This window comes from Biomphalaria glabrata, chromosome 4, assembly GCF_947242115.1.
Source record: "Biomphalaria glabrata chromosome 4, xgBioGlab47.1, whole genome shotgun sequence".
Taxonomy (NCBI): domain Eukaryota; kingdom Metazoa; phylum Mollusca; class Gastropoda; family Planorbidae; genus Biomphalaria; species Biomphalaria glabrata.
The window spans coordinates 6,630,656-6,648,546 of NC_074714.1; the positions used below are offsets into that span (position 1 = coordinate 6,630,656).

Genomic DNA, 17,891 nt, shown 5'->3' on the forward strand with positions numbered 1-17,891 from the left:
TTGCTACTGTCCTAACCGGGTGGTAGAGCACCACATCCCCTTGCCTTCTGGTGCTGCCACCTTTCGGGTTTTGGTGTGTGGGAGTGCACCACTTTTCCTTGCCTTGTGTCCTGGTGCTGCCACCTTTCGGGTTTTGGTGTGTGGGAGTGCACCACTTTTCCTTGCCTTGTGTCCTGGTGCTGCCACCTTTCGGGTTTTCGTGGGGGGCACAATCGTGTATGTCGAAGGCGCCGGCACAATTCCCCCGTTTGTGCTTGAGGCCATCGTGGCACTCTGGTACAATGGACTGGTCCCGGGCGACGCGCCCGGGGGATGCTGGCCACCTGTCTCACATCCAGGCGTATATCCGGTAGAGGGAGCCGTTCTCTCCTGAGTTGATAGGTTATCCGATAGTAACACACTTTGCGACCATAAACACATCGTTGCCGTTGTATAGTCGGGGCCTATTGCGTCGGTCCTGCCCATACCAGCGTTTTCGATTAATGAGCTTGACATTTGAAATGACAGAGAGAAGTGGATTCCTGTTGCAGACATTTGAAAGTCTTGATCCATCACACATGGGCTTACATCCCACATGAACTTTTTTTGGGGGAGGAGGGTTTACTAGTTCAAGAAATCAGCGAGAATTTTAAACATTATAAATGTTTTTTTTTCTGTTCGAAAAAATGTGTATTTAATACTGTTGTAATCAAAAGAGTGAATGTTCCTGAACATCACCGAGTCCGCATCAAGTTGTAGATGAAGCTTATTTTCTGCACCGGTATGAAGCTGCCTGCACTAAAAATAGTTTGTAAATATGTTGTTTTTTTTTAAATAGTAATTTTATCTTGTTGCTACCATTGCATAATAAAGATTCCAGTTGATAATCTTTTACTTTTTAATTATATTTTTGTTTGCTCTACAGCTCCTCCTCTTACAAGTGACCAAACAGCACAGGCTGTAGACAAGTGTTTCCCAAACTGTGCTCTCTAGGCCTGAATAGGTGTTCCACTAATTACTGGAGAAATTAGCTAGACCTAGATCTAGTAGGCCACCCATGAATTAACCTCTCTAAAAAAAAATAAGCAAAGTGTTCCAGTAAATATTCAGAATGTGTGAAATGTTCTGTTAAAGAAAAAAAAGTTTAATAAACACTGCTGTAGATGATATTAGAACAGCATTACTTTTCAAGTGCCAATTTTTGTCTAAAATACTTTATAATTTTTTACTAATTTAAAGACATTGAATCCCAAACAAACAGTTGAATCACATCACAAAATAAAACCAACTCACATGGTACAAAATAATATAAAAACAGAACATTTTATTGTATAAATACATTCAACATTTGGTCAGTTCACATTCAACATGAAGCTCAAGGTTTATAAATAGTGTATATACACAAATAGGCAAACTTTGAATGTCATTGTAAAGATTTCCACATTTGCACAGTATTGTAAGGAATTTCTGTAGATATTTATTTGATGGAATAAAATATAATAATAATTATATAGAGTTCAAAAACTGAAGAGCTGTAAAGAAATGAATATCTTTGTAAATCATAGATTATAAAATTATCATTCATAACAGAGACAATCAATTGGATTGAAAGAAATCAATGGATATGTTGCAAATATATTGATATTTAAAAAAAAACCAACAACATAACATTTGGTCAATTTACCTGGAAAAGAGAAATAAAAATATTTACTAAAATACAAAACAATGGAATATTTCCTACCACTGTATATTGTTGGACAATGTATACAATAGAAGCATATAAAAAACAAAGAACTCTACAAACTGAATTGCATAACTGAGGGCAATGTACAAGAAAAACAGGAACTAAAACTCCTGCTCTTCCATTGGCACAATCATTATCAAATAGTTTCATTCAATGAGCATATACAATCATTTTAGTATGCTTTAAGTCTCATCTTAATTAACAATATTTACAACAATGCACACACAAAAAATGGATTGATTTGTATATATAGATATTTAAACCAAACCAATACAAGATGGCTACTACAGCCAGGCTCCTTGGGAATGATATAAATATAAAGTGACAAAATGATCACAAGAGTATATCAAAACATTCAAAATAGGGTTACAAAATCTAAAAGCATCTGGGGGGGGGGGGTGCTGGGCCAGCAATGATCTACTACATTCCATACAGATTTCACAGGAACTATTTGTTTTCAAACACAACCATTAAAAACAGATAACACCATTATCTGGACATCGTTAACAAAAAACAATTTATTTCTTTATTGAATTTAGTTTATAGCAACCACAATTGTAGCATCAACATGAAACATTTCTGAGTCTTTCAATATCCTCCTTGGACTTACATTCACATTGCTTTCAAATATACATGAGCATAATCAGAGCTGTCACATGAGACTATAGTTGTTATGAAGTTTCCAAAGGAAAACAAAACATGAAATGGTGAAGGAAAACAAAACTTATTTGATAAATTAAATTGTATTGCTGGGTAGTTCATTTCTTTCTCTCTTGTTTTAATCCAAGAGAAATCGCAATGATTCTGGATTCTGGAAGGTTAGGGTAGGTAACTCAGTAGTTTCAATGTGACTTCAACAATTTCGTCTCCATAAGTTTTTGTGACTGTTAAGTACACTGATAGTAAGCAGCATAAATACTGATTACAATTTAAAACAAATTAGTCATAGTTGGTGGAAGCATTTAGTCATCAATAATTCAAGATTCTCTATTGCTGAGTTCATATTTTTAATGTCATCTTCAAAGACAACTCAAAAGCAACTGCCAACTAAGAAAAAAAAAAGCTTAGCACATTATTCATAACTATTTATCTTATAAGTTACAAACAACACTTCAAAAAAGAAGATTTGTTCATGATAGCCGTTCTTGTAGACAGAAGGCCTAGCTTGTTCACTCTACACTTTCACTTCAACATTGGTTACAAAAAGAGACAAGGGTCTCTACTCAGTTCTTATTGGTATTGAGGTTACAGGATGTTAGAGACAGTGGTTAGATCTGTCTTACAGTACTACAACCTTGAACATGATGCTACTCTACATTTGTACTACACACACTGTGCTACATGTGGAGAGAACACAATATCAACACATCATCACAGGGAATGCTTTTGTTGAGTTCAAAGCTTTTCTAAATTCTAAAGTCAGTTTACTTACCATGTTACTTATAGACTCAACGACTCAATGGCTATTTACAATGCTTAATGAACATGACACAGTTCTAACCTTGATGCTAGTCTAGTGGCCAACAAGGAGTGAGACTGATTCAAACTAGATGAGATGAAGCAAGGACTAAAGATAGTTCATGATTGGAGAAGATGGTCTATCTATTATCCTCAACAAAGTACCAAGTCTGAATAATTTTTTTAATATCTTGAGAGTTCAGTTATATAAATCTAAAAATCACATTGTTAAAAATTGCAAACTCAAAAATGGACAAGGCAAAATATATACAATTGTGCAGGTCAGTGCGGGAATTCAGCAGCATAGTCTACAGTCTTGCATGAATGAAGTGTTGAACTCTAGCACCTTGCTATCAAGCAGTTGTTTCACTGGATCTGAAAAACAAAAGAATGCACACAAGGTATAAGGGTTGAAATATCATTAGTCAATTTGTTTCTATTTAGTAACAGAGAGACATGAATACCTTTATTTATATATACATGTAAAATAAATAAAATAATTCTTGTAACTAGTTCTATCACTGAATTAAGATAACATTTAGAACATGTAATTATTTTTAGAATTGAAACATAGTGATATGGCCCTACATTGCGCACTGTCATTAGGTGCGAGACTGTGCACCATGAGACACAGGACATAGACATGCTAAGAGATAGAGGAAGTCAAAGATGGTCAATAATTAGATCTAGGATGTAAACAATAAGAAGTGTTGGTATCACTGAGTACTCAAGTTGGATGTTTGTTATCGCACTACTGTTGTTCTATTATTAAACTAGTGTTTTCCTATACTCCTTTCGTTGAGGTTCTTTGAGCTCGCTGTTGGCTAAGTCCCAGCAATATGTATTTTGCCTGTTCTCATGTCTGTTACAATAGATTACGTTTGTTGGAATAAAATTACAGTGGAGGCGGCATGAAGAAAGGGTAGCCAAAAGAAAAGCTTGGTAGACAATGTAAACGAATGGACCGACCCCTCTCTTGATATCCTGACCAGAAAAAGTATAAGAACTTGGTTACGATGAAAGTCAAGGAACAGATGATGAATAATAGATTTGTTTAGACTGCTTTAAATCATAACAAATTTGAGTGTCTTCTAGGTTCCAAGAATGCAGAGAATTTAGTTTTTAGACCTACATCCAACTAGTAAAATAAGTAAGTAGTCTAGACGTGATGCACTTACTCTGTGTCCGAAGAAATGCTGCCGTTGTGTGTCAACACTTGAACTGTGTTACCACCTTGTCTACTACTGTCAGACATGTATGGTAGACTGTCAGTTCTTAAAGGAGGGAGAACTGGCCTGGCTGTTGAAATGAATACAAGAGATAGTCATTAGAAACAAGCTAGTTAGGAATAACAATCTACTTTCGAAAAACAAACAAACCAGAATCTAAAAGACATGAATGTCTTAAGCTGCTAATTCATTAGTTCAATGAACTTACTGGTTAGTTGTAGAGCTGAAAGAGTGACATCTGGTGGGTTTGACGTCCGAGGTACATGAGAAGTTGGGATCCTTAAGCTCCCACCGTGTTCTATCAATTCCATTGGTGGGTCTGAAATCAAGAAACAATCATTTTGTACTACAACAGTGAAATTGGCATGGTTCACTTTTAAACTATTTATAAATATTATCATCTTTTCTCCACAGAATCATACATGGACATAGACATCAAATATAAAAATGTTGACAATGATGTTTTTATAAAGCAGATTTAAAAAAAAAAGAAGAAATTTGATATGAAAATATCATTTACCAATGTATTAAAGAAGGCTTTAGAATGGTATTATGTTGAAATGCTAAAAATATATTAAATCTTTTTTTAAAAGGAAATCTTTAACGTTGAAGTTTATTTAAAGAATATATTTCTTACCTTCGTCATTGATTTGTCCCAGACGCTCTCTCTCTTTCTCTTTTTTGAGTTTTTCTAACTGTTCTAAAGCTCTCTCTGAGAAAAGAAAACAACAAAAAGAGAGACATTTTTTTTTCTTATCATACAACTAGTTGAACATAATTTATTATCTAAACATGTCTGTCCAAGACTTACCAACTGCTTTAGTTTTAGGTACCTGGTTCTCCCAACCAGGCCCAATGTCAAAGTCATCCTCCTCATCTGATGAATGACTGGATGCTAACTCTAGACTGTTTCTGTCCATACTGGCATCACTGTCAGAGTCAGAATCGTTACCATCTTTACCTTCCAAATCTGGAACAACAAAAAATTGCTGTTAAAAACCAAGTTATAACACAAGTAAAAAAAAAAGATAAATTTAAACACGTTTCCTTTATTCTTTAGTTTAAAAATTTAATTACATAATTTGTTATATATCCATTCATTACCTTTAAGTTGATTAGACTTTTTCAATTCTTTATTTCATTTAGACTTATATTATTTTTTTTTTTGTCCCCATTGGTTCAAACCAAAGCTGTTGTTATCAGCTTCAATTGATCACTCTTAATTCTGGACTTTATTTAACCCTTAAAGTGCTGAGCTGCTTTACAATGAGTGCATACAAAATGGAATGACAATACTGATGTTTAGAGGCTAAAACTACCACACGCGTTTTAAGGGTTAAGTAAAAATGTAATCTCTTTACCTTCTTGAAGTTTCTCCTTGAAGGGGGACTCAAAACCATAAGGTATGTTTGTAATGCCAGGACCATCACTTGTAGAGCTACTGGTACTCTGGAGGTATTTGTCTGCTTTAACTCCCCGACTGCTCTTGGTGGATTGCGAGGTGGTGGACGTAGTGGATATGCCAATGTTATTGCGCAGACCCACATCATGGGATGAGTCATGGCGATAAGCAAGAGCTGATCTCTGAAACATTTGGTAAACAGATGATATCAAATTGTTTCATCATATTAAGGTTATATTAACGCACTAAGGAGTAACTCTTGAGGACTTACAGAATGATGCAGGGAGCTTCTCCCAGAGAAGTTTTCATCAAACTCCACTTTTTTACCTTTCAGTCTGTAATAAAATCTCTTAACACAGAGACGAACCTGTCAGAGATGTTTGGTATATCAGTGAAACATGGCTGAGTTATTAATGACAAGGTTTGTAATGTTAAAATGTGATGCTTGCAAAAAAAGTGTGTTGCAATAAGTCTTTAATCAAATATGCAAAACTCTGACCACAACGTACATTAATTACACAAAGCATTACTTTGAAAACTTTACCATCATTTTCAATTCTGAACCTATACAACTAGAATTACTAAAAGTGAGTTTGTATGATGGTCAGAGATCTACAAACATTAGGAGAGGGAATGCAGTCACTTATCTTATAAAACACACGTTACTTCAAAATAGAACATGATTACATCCTACACGTCATGCATGTTAACCAATGACTTAAATTCTGCCAAGTCACTGGTTTTCCTGGCTAGCTCATGCAACCCATTCCATGCTCTAATAGCACTAGGGAAGAAGGAGTATTTGTACACATTTGTCCTAGCATATGGGACAAGGAATTTGCCTTTATCATTGTCTCAGAGGTAAAAGCATGGCCAATGAAATGAAATCTAGGACTGAGACTTTATTACTTCTTTCAAAACATTTATTTGTAAAAATATTTCAATTTGTATACTAAGCAATTGTTTCTTCATGGCTTTTACCAGAAATATGTGGCTGGTCTTCATAAACTTCCTTTAAATCTAGACACCTCTGCCAGCTATGCTCCAGCCTCTTCAACAGTTTAACCTACATTAAATGTTGTGCTTGGAGGACAGATTTTAAATCTTTGTAGACAATCGTTAGACACTTAGTATTGTTAGACATTAGTTAGTGTAGAGACGCAGCATAACTGACAGACTTTGAACGCGACTTTTAGAGACATTTAGCTTAGTGGGTTATAATCTATTGATGTCATTATTAGTCAGTTGGCTCGGCTGTGACCTTTTCAGTATTAAACTTCATACAAGTCTGTATAACAGTTTGGACTTAATCTTTCTACTTGTTACAACTATAGGCTCTGTTCTGTAGTAGTTTAAGTGCATCTAAGACATCCGTACAAGAAACCCAGACATCTCCAGAGTAATCTGTCAAAGTCTGACAGCCATCAACAACTACACAGGCAAGCCCTATCACACAACTATAGGATGGATTCTATTCTATGAATATAATTTACTAAATAATATTTAGCATTTTTCTCCATAACACGTAAAAATGAACGAAATAAAATAAAATTGTTTACCTTCTTGTTGATGAGAATGTAGAACACAAATATGTAGAGCCCTTCAAAAAAAATCAAGATGGCATGGAAGTAATGCAGCACTAGCTGGCCAAAGTTGACGGACAGTAGACCCAGGATCCAAGTGATACACAAGAGGAGTAAGAGAAATATGGAGTACAACAGACCCATCCTGAAATAGTTGGCAAGCATTAGGTGTCTACTGACATCAAACAAGGTCAGCACTACATTAGAACAACGCAAAATTGACACAAAAGTTATAAAGCAAGTCTAGTATCAAACAACTAGACTACTAATAGAAGGCTCTAAATAAAAGTCAATGTTCATGCTGTGTAATAAATAATTTTTAAAAATCCCCCCCCCCCTCTTTCTCATGGTTTGATGTTCACTTTTTAATTTTTTTTACAACAATGATGATAATAAACAGCACCTCTTTATGTCAATCATACTTATCATATTAGTTCTTATCTACTGAGCAATACAAAGATGAGGATGTGATATAGCTTAGATCTTGAGAGCTCAACAATATCATAAACTGGCTCTACAGAGTTGGGTTACAGGTTTTTTAATAATAATAACAATAATCATCATCATCTTTACTATCAGTGAATTAGTTTTGTACCCCAGTTTCTCTTTCACATTACATGCAAAATTTAAAACAGTTGGTTCAACAATTGAATTGCCAAAGGAACAAAAGAGTTTTTGTGTGTATTTGTATTAACTTTATTCTATAAAATATTAGTACAGCTCTACCTAGCACCCTTGTTCTATTTCTAAGGTGAAAGGAAAAAAAAACAACTGTTCCATGAGTTACCTGACTATGCCTACATCGGAAACTGGAATTTTTTCTGCACAGCTTGCTTTAGCGGCTAACAAAAATGTGAAGACATTCACCTGTAAAACAATTTGAATGCTTTTACCTACAGGTACAATGTAATCCATACCTATAAATATAAGATGTAATACTTTTTCCTACTTAAAAACACCAATGAGCCATGCCAAACACATTCTTACCACTATAATGAAAGCTATAGGTCCAGCAAAACTCCAAATAAAGGCTTCTGATGTCACTAACCAGCAACTGAGAAAAGCATTACAAAATAAATAAATGAATGACTTTAGATGTGAACTTAGGAAGTAAAAAAGATTTTGTATACTTCAAAGTATTAGTCTATATATCAAAGGAAATACACTTACAAACTGGCATTGCCATAAGCATTTGTATAAAGTCCGACAGCCAGGCCTACAACTATGCCAGGTATTACTGTAAGTAGAAGAAAGTACATTTATGATTGTCATATTGGTTTAGTGTAGCACTTTTAGTACTGGTGCTGTCATGCAAGGATTGTATAACAGCACTCGATTTTTAATGACACTGGAACAATAATATCACATGACTGTCACATGATGAACATAGTCTGTACCAACTGATAGTTATAACAAGGCTTGTTTTCAAGTCCGAAGAAAGTTATGTCATTGTGAATAGCCTGAATATTCAGTTATGATAGCAGAATGAGAGCCAAATTTTGAGCTCATTATGTTCTAGTCAAATAAACATAAAACCAAAGTAAAAAGGTCAAGTCTTACCATAACCCAGTAGATAGTAGAACTTCATTGAACCATAGTTGATGGTTTGTTTCTCTGTCAGCATTCTGTAAATGTGAAGCATCTCAACAAACAGCCAGGCAAAACATGCCATGTAGAAGTAATGCAAGGCAATGGCGATCAAGCGACAGAAAAGCTGGTGAAAGAAAACATTTGAATTTTTTTGTTTAGCAGAGAAAACAAGGGATGAAGACAGAATTAACTGACTAGAAAATGGCATCACCTCATTCAAGGAACTTAATGTTGCTAGGAAATTAATTTAGTTTGTTTATTTATAATGGGTAATATAAATAGGTTCTCTTACAGATCATAGACTTAAAGGTCATCTGTTTCTGTGGCCCACATAACAACCAACCGCCTTCACTTTCCCTAAGTCAGGTACCCATTCGAGCTTGGTGGGCACAGAGGTCCCCTAAAGATCCTGAATAAAAATCCCAGTTTTCACCAGGCTTTGAACCTGGGACATTTCTGTTCAGAAGCCAAGCGCTTTACCACTCAGTGTTTATAAATTAGTAGTATTTTTTTAAAAGGAAAAATTTTTCCTGTCAACAATTTAATCTTCCCCAGTACTTAAAGCTCTTCAAGAGAGGTTCCTTCAGGGAACGAAGATAAACCATGATAGACACCAAAGTTCAAAGTCTAAAATATTGATTTATCATAAGCATATTATTAGACTGGATCACAAACCTCTGGGCTTGTTTTATTGATTCCAATGACGTAGGCCAGGTCCACGATAAAGATGGTGAAGATGATGTTGATGCGGATGCTGTTCCAGTTGCACTGGAGTCTCTTGAAGGTGAACAGGACAAAGAATGACAACAGCAGTAGCAGCAGAGACAGAGTTGTCAGTACATAGGTTATAGCCTCCATGTCTATTATAGCTGGTAACAAGGCCTGGGTTAGGAAAGTTGAAATGTTAGGAAAGACTCAATAGAATGGAGAGTTCTCTTATCTTATAAATTACAGATATTCCTTAAAAAAAAAACATGTTCAAACAATTTCTTATATTTCTCATCCTCCACAAATATGATTGTCCTATGTAGTATAACAATCATAACCAAAAAAACATTTTATGAAACAATTCTAAAGCATTGCTGAATATTGAAGGTTATTTTAAATACTAATTTTTTACTTTCAATTTTTCTAATAAAGTTTTGGCAATACGAGTAAAATGTTAAGTAAATAGATTTTTCCCCCTTATTTGATGGTGCAGGGTAGTTCTGTCTGGGATATTCAAAACATTTCATAATGAAACACACACAAAAATAAGAGCAACAGAATTAGAGAAATGAAAAGCTTAGAACTGCATCATATTTCTTTAAAAAAAAAAGTTCTCCAAGGCTGGGAGGTAATATTTGAAGCCACGCCCCCAACCATTTTATTGAGTACAGAGAGCAATGCTGAGAGGGAGAGTTCCCAAGGGGCTACAGTAATGATCTTGGGGAAACCCTTGATAACAAAACTGGGTCAACTGCACTTTATCCAATCTATATACATGGACCATTTTAGTCTGTTCTTTATTTTTCTCTCAACATTAGATTTAAAAAATAATGCTCCTGCAGTGATACGCCATAGGAGACCGACTGTGATTGGGACTAATAATGAGTCTCAATATCAACAAGACTAAAGAAAAACAGCAGCTAGCGTAAAACATTCACAGAAGTGACCGAGACCAGACTTTTCCAGTTCTGTATTGAAGTTATATGAAGTTTTTAAACTGTAGTTGACTCAGTCATTTTATTCTATATATTTGTAAGTCTTTTAGTTACTGCGCAATAGAGGATGGAACTTTGCATTTAAATACATGTGAACTTAAGTATCTTCTGATAATTCAATATAATCAAATATCTTCTTATAATTCAACATACTCAAATATCTTCTGATAATTCAATATGCTCAAATATCTTCTGATAATTCAATATACTTAAGTATTTTCTTATAATTCAACATACTCAAATATCTTCTGATAATTCAATATGCTCAAATATCTTCTGATAATTCAATATACTCAAATATCTTCTGATAATTCAACACACTCAACAGTAACAAGATCCATTACACTAAACAATTCATTTGAAAGCAACAACAAATTTCAATTTAAGTTTACAAAGTGAACTCACAGTGCCATCAGCCACGTCAATGATGACAGCGTAGGTTGACAGGTGATTACATTCACAGGTGATGTAGAACTCTTCACAGTGGTCAGAGCTGACAGTCACTCGGCAGCTGGTGTTTCTTGTCTTACAGCCAGCAGCCGTCCAAATGCCAGACCTGCACATTCAGAAACACGGCATTTTGTTCATTGGCTACAAAAATAAATCCTTAAAGTTGTATTTCCAGACACCAGTCTTGGTATCACATACAGCTATGTTACAATGTTATGTACAAATAAGACATGCTAATACAAACATGTTGTGCTCAAGTAGATCCCTAGAACTCTTCAGTCATTAAGTTTTCAAAGACTGATAGAAGTTTCCCTTCCAGACCTTGTGATCTATGGGGTAGATGATGTAAACGTCATCTGTTTCTGAGGCCCACAGTTAACGAGGGTGTCATGTGGCCAGCACAATGACCAACTGCCTTTACCTTTCCCCAACTAATGTCAGGTACCCATTAGAGCTGCGTGGACTCAGAAGCGCCTTTAAAATCCCAAAAGTAAAAACCCCAGTCTTCACCAAAGACTGATAATCCAACATTAATGTGAAATCAAATAACAAAATACATGTCAGCTTGATTAAGGAAAGGTTTTAACTTTAAGGTTGTTACTTGTACGAACAGGTCAGAAGTCTTTTAGAATACAATTCTTATAATGACTATATTGTAATCGAATGCTGAGAAGTAGTTGTGTTTATAAAAAGAAAAAAAATAACATCCCACAAATGAATGTCTGCAGTACTAAAATATTATTAAGAATAGCTTTTACTTGCCCCCATGTTGACCTTCTGGCTCCTGATAATGTCCACTATATCTAAATATTAATCATCTCAGCATAATTAAAACAGGATGCCACCATTTTGACCTTATCTTGCTGTGAACAATGACCACTTGCTTTTACTGTAAACTTTAATATTAATTTAAGATTCAACAAGGTAACCTTCTTTAGAAATCTACTAATTTTGCCACTTATGGTTAAAAAAAGGGGTCTATTTTAATGACTGCATTCTGTGCCATTTTATATCTCAGGAAATTAAAATTTTCTTTTGAAACATCTTGGTTGACTAAAGAGATCAATCCTTGATACACAGCCACGGTCTCAGGTTGGTCATCTGTAATCACCAGGCGCTATTGTACTTCCACCCTCCCTTCTACTACTGTTGTGTATGGCATATGCAATCTGTGACCCTTCCTTTATGCTTAACTACTGCATTAATACCAGAGTAATATTATTTAGGCATTGGGGGGAGACCCAGCTGTGATCCACCTATTTTGAAAAAATATAATACAGATAATGACATGCGATGACTTCACCAAACAAGTCCCAGTTCTAGTTGCTGAAGTGAATTACCAACTTACTTGTCATCTGATGCACTGGGCACCCATCTCGCACAATACAGGTTGGTTCTGTTGTTCGGTAACATCAGTCTCAAGGTCAAAATAACTGGATCCTTGATATAGCCCTGAGTTATGTTCTCTTTCTCAGAAACTACCACCGACATAATGGCGCTGTTGACAGTCATTGGACGTCCTGTGCGTCTGTTAATGAAAAAAATTCAACACATTCCTAAAACAATAGTCAAGTTACTTTTAAGTAAGAAAGTTAGTCACTTAAAGTTAAATATAAAAGGACAATATTATTTATATATATATATATATATTCATTCAATTATATTATTTTTAGGATTATATGATTGTTCTTTGTTAAATTTGAACATACAAAATAGCACATGCAGAAACGACTATATAAACTAACAACTAAACAGAAAAAACATAAATATATTATAAACTAACTTGTGACACAAGTAACATTCATAAACCAATAAAAAGGAATATGCATGAATATTTTTTATACTATTGCTATCCTTGCTATTTTTAAGCCAAAACATTGCACACAACAAAAAAATGAATTTTATGGTTTAAATAGAAAAAAATGTTGAGTTTATTATCTGAGTTATTGTGTTAATTTTCTTGCCTACAAATGCAGATGGTAAAGAGAAATGATTTTGATCTCAAACTAAGCATGACATTAGATATACAACAAAAAAAAACATGCTCTCTACCGTATTGTGTCATCTGTGTTCATGCTGACATGTTTACCAAAGTCTCTGTACACAACGTAGCCAAAGTAAGCTTTAGAGACATCAAAACCAGAGCCTGGTCCTGAAACAAACAAAATTGTTTCTGTTTAAACATTTTTGCTAAACTATTAATTATAACTTTCATCATTCAATACAAACAGAAATATATAAAACATATTGCTTTTTTTAGGGTGGTCAAGATGATAGAATGCTTGTTTATCAATCAATGAATTCTAAGTCCAGATCCTCCTGGAAATAGGATTTTTAGTTAAGGAATGTACGGTATAACCTAAATGAAATGACAAATGTGTCAAGGACTCACCTGAGACTGGCTGAGAAAACAAATATGCAGGGAACGTGACAGAAGCGACCTTGTCAATAGAACCTCTCTTGACATTGTTGTCATATTTAGGGACAGTGGCTCCAGAAAAGTTGTACAGGTTTAGCCAGTCTACACCTAAAACTAAACAAATGATATACACACACTGTGTTAGTTTACTTCTACAGTGGACAATACAGTTTTCACTTCATAATGCAGTTAGTCAATTCTAATGACAGGAAGAAGAAAAAATGAGAACGAGAATTATAATGACTTTAAAAAAAAATGAAACTAGCACTCTACCGCAGGCAGTGTTTGTACCTTTTTTTTTACCATTACCTATCCCTTAAGACCATTGGGTCACCATGCAAGATTTGTCGACAGTGTTGTAAAAATTTTCATAAAAATTTCTAGATTTCAATAAAATATATCTGTTTCTATTTGAACTATTAATAAGTCATGAACACTAATAGCTTTAAAAAATGCTACATATAAAATTCCCTTTTCCCTGGGTTTAAAATCACTTGGCTGCCAAACTGGAATATCTTTAGTCCACTGCTATGTAAAGGGCTTCCTGATATTTAACAGTGAAAGTGAAGGAGTCTTTTGACAACTATCAAGATGACCTCAGATTTAGTTGGCTATCAAAATTTGAAATTATCTCTTTTGAGGACATTAAAGTCTAGAAGGAGACTTGTCTTGTGAGAACATTGACGTCTGGAAGGGGGACTTAATCTCTTTTGAGGACATTTAAGTCTGGAAGGGGGACTTCATCTCTTTTGAGGACATTTAAGTCTGGAAGGGGGACTTCATCTCTTTTAAAGACATTGAAGTCTAGAAGGAGACTTGTCTTTTGTGAGGACATTGAAGTCTAGAAGAAGACTTGTCTTTTGTGAGGACATTGAAGTCTTGAAGGGGGACTTTATCTCTTTTGAGGACATTGAAGTCTTGAACTCTTTAAAACAGACTAGGAAGTACTATCAACAAGGCCATATATACCTTAAAAGACTTTAATGAAGACCCTCATGTGTCACAAAAAAAATAATAATTCAGCATGTAAATTAAAACGATAGACTGGGATTAATCCGTCACTTACCCATATCATCAGACACAGCCTCATAAGTACCAGACTGAGCCTGAGGCAGGAGCTGTACGGTCTTGGCGACAAACTTCTCAAACAAGTTCATCAGATGTGTGGCGCCACCTGTCATCTTCCCGACCTGCTGCCAGTAACCGCTGTACTTCTCATTGGTCACATTGCTCAAAGCTACCAACAGTTTCTGTTTTAAAGAACAACATTTGACATAGCAATGAGTTCATTCCTTTTAGGCAGACCAAGCAAAGACTATGAAGATAGAAATATATGTTGGAATATTGGTGTTGAAGCATCAGCAGTTGATACCTGCACAAAGTCCCTGTACTGCTGACTGATCATACTGAGTCCAGTCTGAGAGATCTCATAGTTGAGTGAGACGTTAGTAAATCTATAGACCATCAGGATGTCTCCACCATAGATTGGTGTGGTGGTGTAGGAGATATTCTTTAGTTTACTCAAAGTGAAGTCAGCAATGTATGGGCTCATGTTGCCAGACTCAAACGCTTTCACCTAGAAAATATTCAGAGACTAGTTAAACTTATATAGATAAGTGATTGGCATAGACAGTTGTGTATAATTAATTTGTTGTTCCATGGGACAGTGATTAAACTTCAAATTGAATTGAACATTAGAAAGATAAAAAGGTTTACATGAAATAAAATTCAATAACTATACAATTATTTTTTTCAGCGAAAAAATTACTAATTTGAATTTATATAAAAAAGAATTCTAAACATTGTGACCTAATATTATTTGTAAAAAGTAACTTGGGGACAGAGAATAATGAAACATCTAAAAGACAATGGAATGAAATTGAATACAATCTAAGTAACAGTATGTTCAAAGATTAAGTGTCAACAGCTCTACAACCTACATGTCTTACCTGGCCATCAAACTGAAGGTAAGTATTGCTTGTGCAGTTGAATAGATCTGGCTCAGACCAACTTTGTTTCTCTGTACATTTCCTTCTTGCTGTCCCTGTAGATATGAAATACACATAATACACATGTTGAGTCACCAAATAAACAAAACAATAAGATTTCATTAGAGGGCATGGAAGTCAAGAGTACTGATAGTTTGGAGGATACCTCACAGTCCATACAGCTGGATGTGTATAGATAAAAGGTCTTTGTGTTTGACAATAACACTCAGTGCATAATGCTGTTTGAGGAAACCATTTTTAAATAGGATCTTTATAAGGGCCAGCCTTAGACCACTGCAACCTATGCGGCCGCATAGGTTTAAATTATTAAATTAAATGAACTTATAAAAGGGTTCCTGCAGCCTCCTTTTGTTCCATGTTCCAGAAACTGTCCAGAAAAAATTGACTGTGTGTCTAGTACATGCTGAGTCACATCCTCTGAAGTATTGACTGTAATCAGTGTTCTGAGTGGAACAATATGCGCGTCTCCATTAGAAGAAAGAATCAAGGAGTTTTGTTTTGTCCTGAGAGGCAAATGTTGAACAAATGTTCAGACTGTCTCTAGATTATAATTAGCAGATACAACTTGACAGAAAAGGCAAATGGGGGTTGGATTGGGCGTACATTGCAAACAACAACAGAAAGCATTGGAAAACAGTCCATAAGACTGAAACCCACAGGGGAAGAGAAAGGCTGGAAGACAAAAGCAAACAGATCAGTAAAGCAAAGATGGTAGGCACATTCCCCATTCCATATGCTAGGACAAATTTGTACAAATGCTCCTTCTTCCCTAGTGCTATTAGAGCATAGAATGGGTTGCCTGAGCTAGCCAGGAAAACCAGTAACTTGGCAGAATTTAAGTCATTGGTTAATATGCATGACGCGTAGGACTTAATCATCTTCTTTTTTGAAGCAACGTCTGTATTATATAAGATGGAAATGGACCAAGTTGAAGGGAATTTCCCAGAAGTGAGTCCAATAGCCAACATTTCAAAGTATTGTTGCAGTCCTATTCTCCAATGTGAGTCAAAAGGATTAAGTCAAGTCACACAACTTGTCTTTTTAAAATAGTACAAGCTTGTTGTTGGTGCCAATGATTTCAATTTCAACACTTTATGCACAAATAAAAAAACAACAACTTCTGAACAGATTTTTACATCAGTAAATAAAATGAGCTTGTTGAATGAAAACAAAGTAGTCAACTGACCAGTGGCACCATCAGGACAATCTTGTTGGGCTTCTTGACCAAACAGAACTTGATCCCACCAGATCCCTCCAGCATGGTTCCTGGGACATTCCTCATAGAACACTGAAACAAAGCAACAAGCCATTTGGTGTTACATTATTGACCAAAGAAAAGTGAAATACACATGACGTAATTATCACAGAACATTTAACTTACTCAAGAGACTTCCAGACAAATAGGTTACAACAGAGTTTTGGATTAACTCTTTCTCTCCTAACTGACTATACCAGCGTTGATTCCACCAGAATGTGGTAAACAGTTACGGAGAGAAAGAGTTAAGGACAGCACTTAAGGCTGATAGATACTGGCACTCAGCCAGCCCATTAACATGACAAGAGTAAAGGACAATAATAATTTATTTAAAATAATTTCCAGTGAATCTTCTCACTTCACTACACTGATGTGTTAAAACCACAAATTGCAAGGCTTACATATTTCAGCCTTTACATAGATCCACAGTGGTTATATTAAGAAAAAAAGAACATTATTTTTTCTATAACCTACAATTCAACTTTGATGATATGCAAATTCAAATTAAAAAAGATATTTTTAATATATTTTTTTAAAGAGTTCATTTGAACAGGAATTGTAGAGACAATGGCAAAGAGTTAAAGTGTTAGCAGTTGTGTACTAAAAGTAATGTGTGTACTAGAAGTAATGTGCACATTAAGAGGACTGAGCTGAGTGAAGAAGTTAACTGAACAACTCCACCAATAGTTTCTATTTGTTTAGATATAGATGTAAGGGCAGAACTGAAGCTTCTCACCAACACACGTGACAACTTCTTGATATGCTGTGTCATTCACTTTTTGCTTTGTTTTGCTCACTGCTGCAAAGATGCTGTCACACATGTCACACCGACGACCTATGACACCATCGTAGCAACCACACTGGCCAGTCACAGGGTTGCATGTGACGTCCTTGGAGCCAAGCTTGTAGCAGTCGCAAGGGAAACAAGTATCACTGTTCACAGGGAGATAATGCAGGGACTGTAAAAGGAGAAATAAAGTATTTTAATAAATAGTTTTGTAATCAAACAAGGACACTAATACACACTAGTGTAGCTTTAATATAATTTGTCATATAAAGTACAAAAACAT

General features: G+C 35.2%; 1 protein-coding gene across 1 annotated transcript in view; it reads right to left on the reverse strand.

Moving 5' to 3' along the window:
- Positions 1–1,276: 1,276 nt before the first annotated feature.
- The window catches only part of LOC106056736 (cadherin EGF LAG seven-pass G-type receptor 2-like), a 99,653-nt gene continuing 83,038 nt past the window's right edge, over positions 1,277–17,891 (reverse strand). The window contains exons 15-36 of the mRNA XM_056027619.1: positions 17,558–17,780; positions 16,753–16,854; positions 15,507–15,601; positions 14,930–15,133; positions 14,624–14,807; positions 13,531–13,671; positions 13,191–13,290; positions 12,487–12,666; positions 11,094–11,244; positions 9,661–9,867; positions 8,956–9,109; positions 8,566–8,632; positions 8,383–8,449; positions 8,183–8,262; positions 7,372–7,540; positions 6,084–6,179; positions 5,772–5,994; positions 5,222–5,380; positions 5,048–5,122; positions 4,619–4,729; positions 4,360–4,480; positions 1,277–3,556 (exon numbers count right to left, since the gene is read on the reverse strand). Coding sequence (XP_055883594.1) covers positions 3,535–3,556; positions 4,360–4,480; positions 4,619–4,729; positions 5,048–5,122; positions 5,222–5,380; positions 5,772–5,994; positions 6,084–6,179; positions 7,372–7,540; positions 8,183–8,262; positions 8,383–8,449; positions 8,566–8,632; positions 8,956–9,109; positions 9,661–9,867; positions 11,094–11,244; positions 12,487–12,666; positions 13,191–13,290; positions 13,531–13,671; positions 14,624–14,807; positions 14,930–15,133; positions 15,507–15,601; positions 16,753–16,854; positions 17,558–17,780 — 2,931 coding nt within the window. The 3' untranslated portion in view covers positions 1,277–3,534. The remainder of the gene's footprint in view (positions 3,557–4,359; positions 4,481–4,618; positions 4,730–5,047; positions 5,123–5,221; positions 5,381–5,771; positions 5,995–6,083; positions 6,180–7,371; positions 7,541–8,182; positions 8,263–8,382; positions 8,450–8,565; positions 8,633–8,955; positions 9,110–9,660; positions 9,868–11,093; positions 11,245–12,486; positions 12,667–13,190; positions 13,291–13,530; positions 13,672–14,623; positions 14,808–14,929; positions 15,134–15,506; positions 15,602–16,752; positions 16,855–17,557; positions 17,781–17,891) is intronic.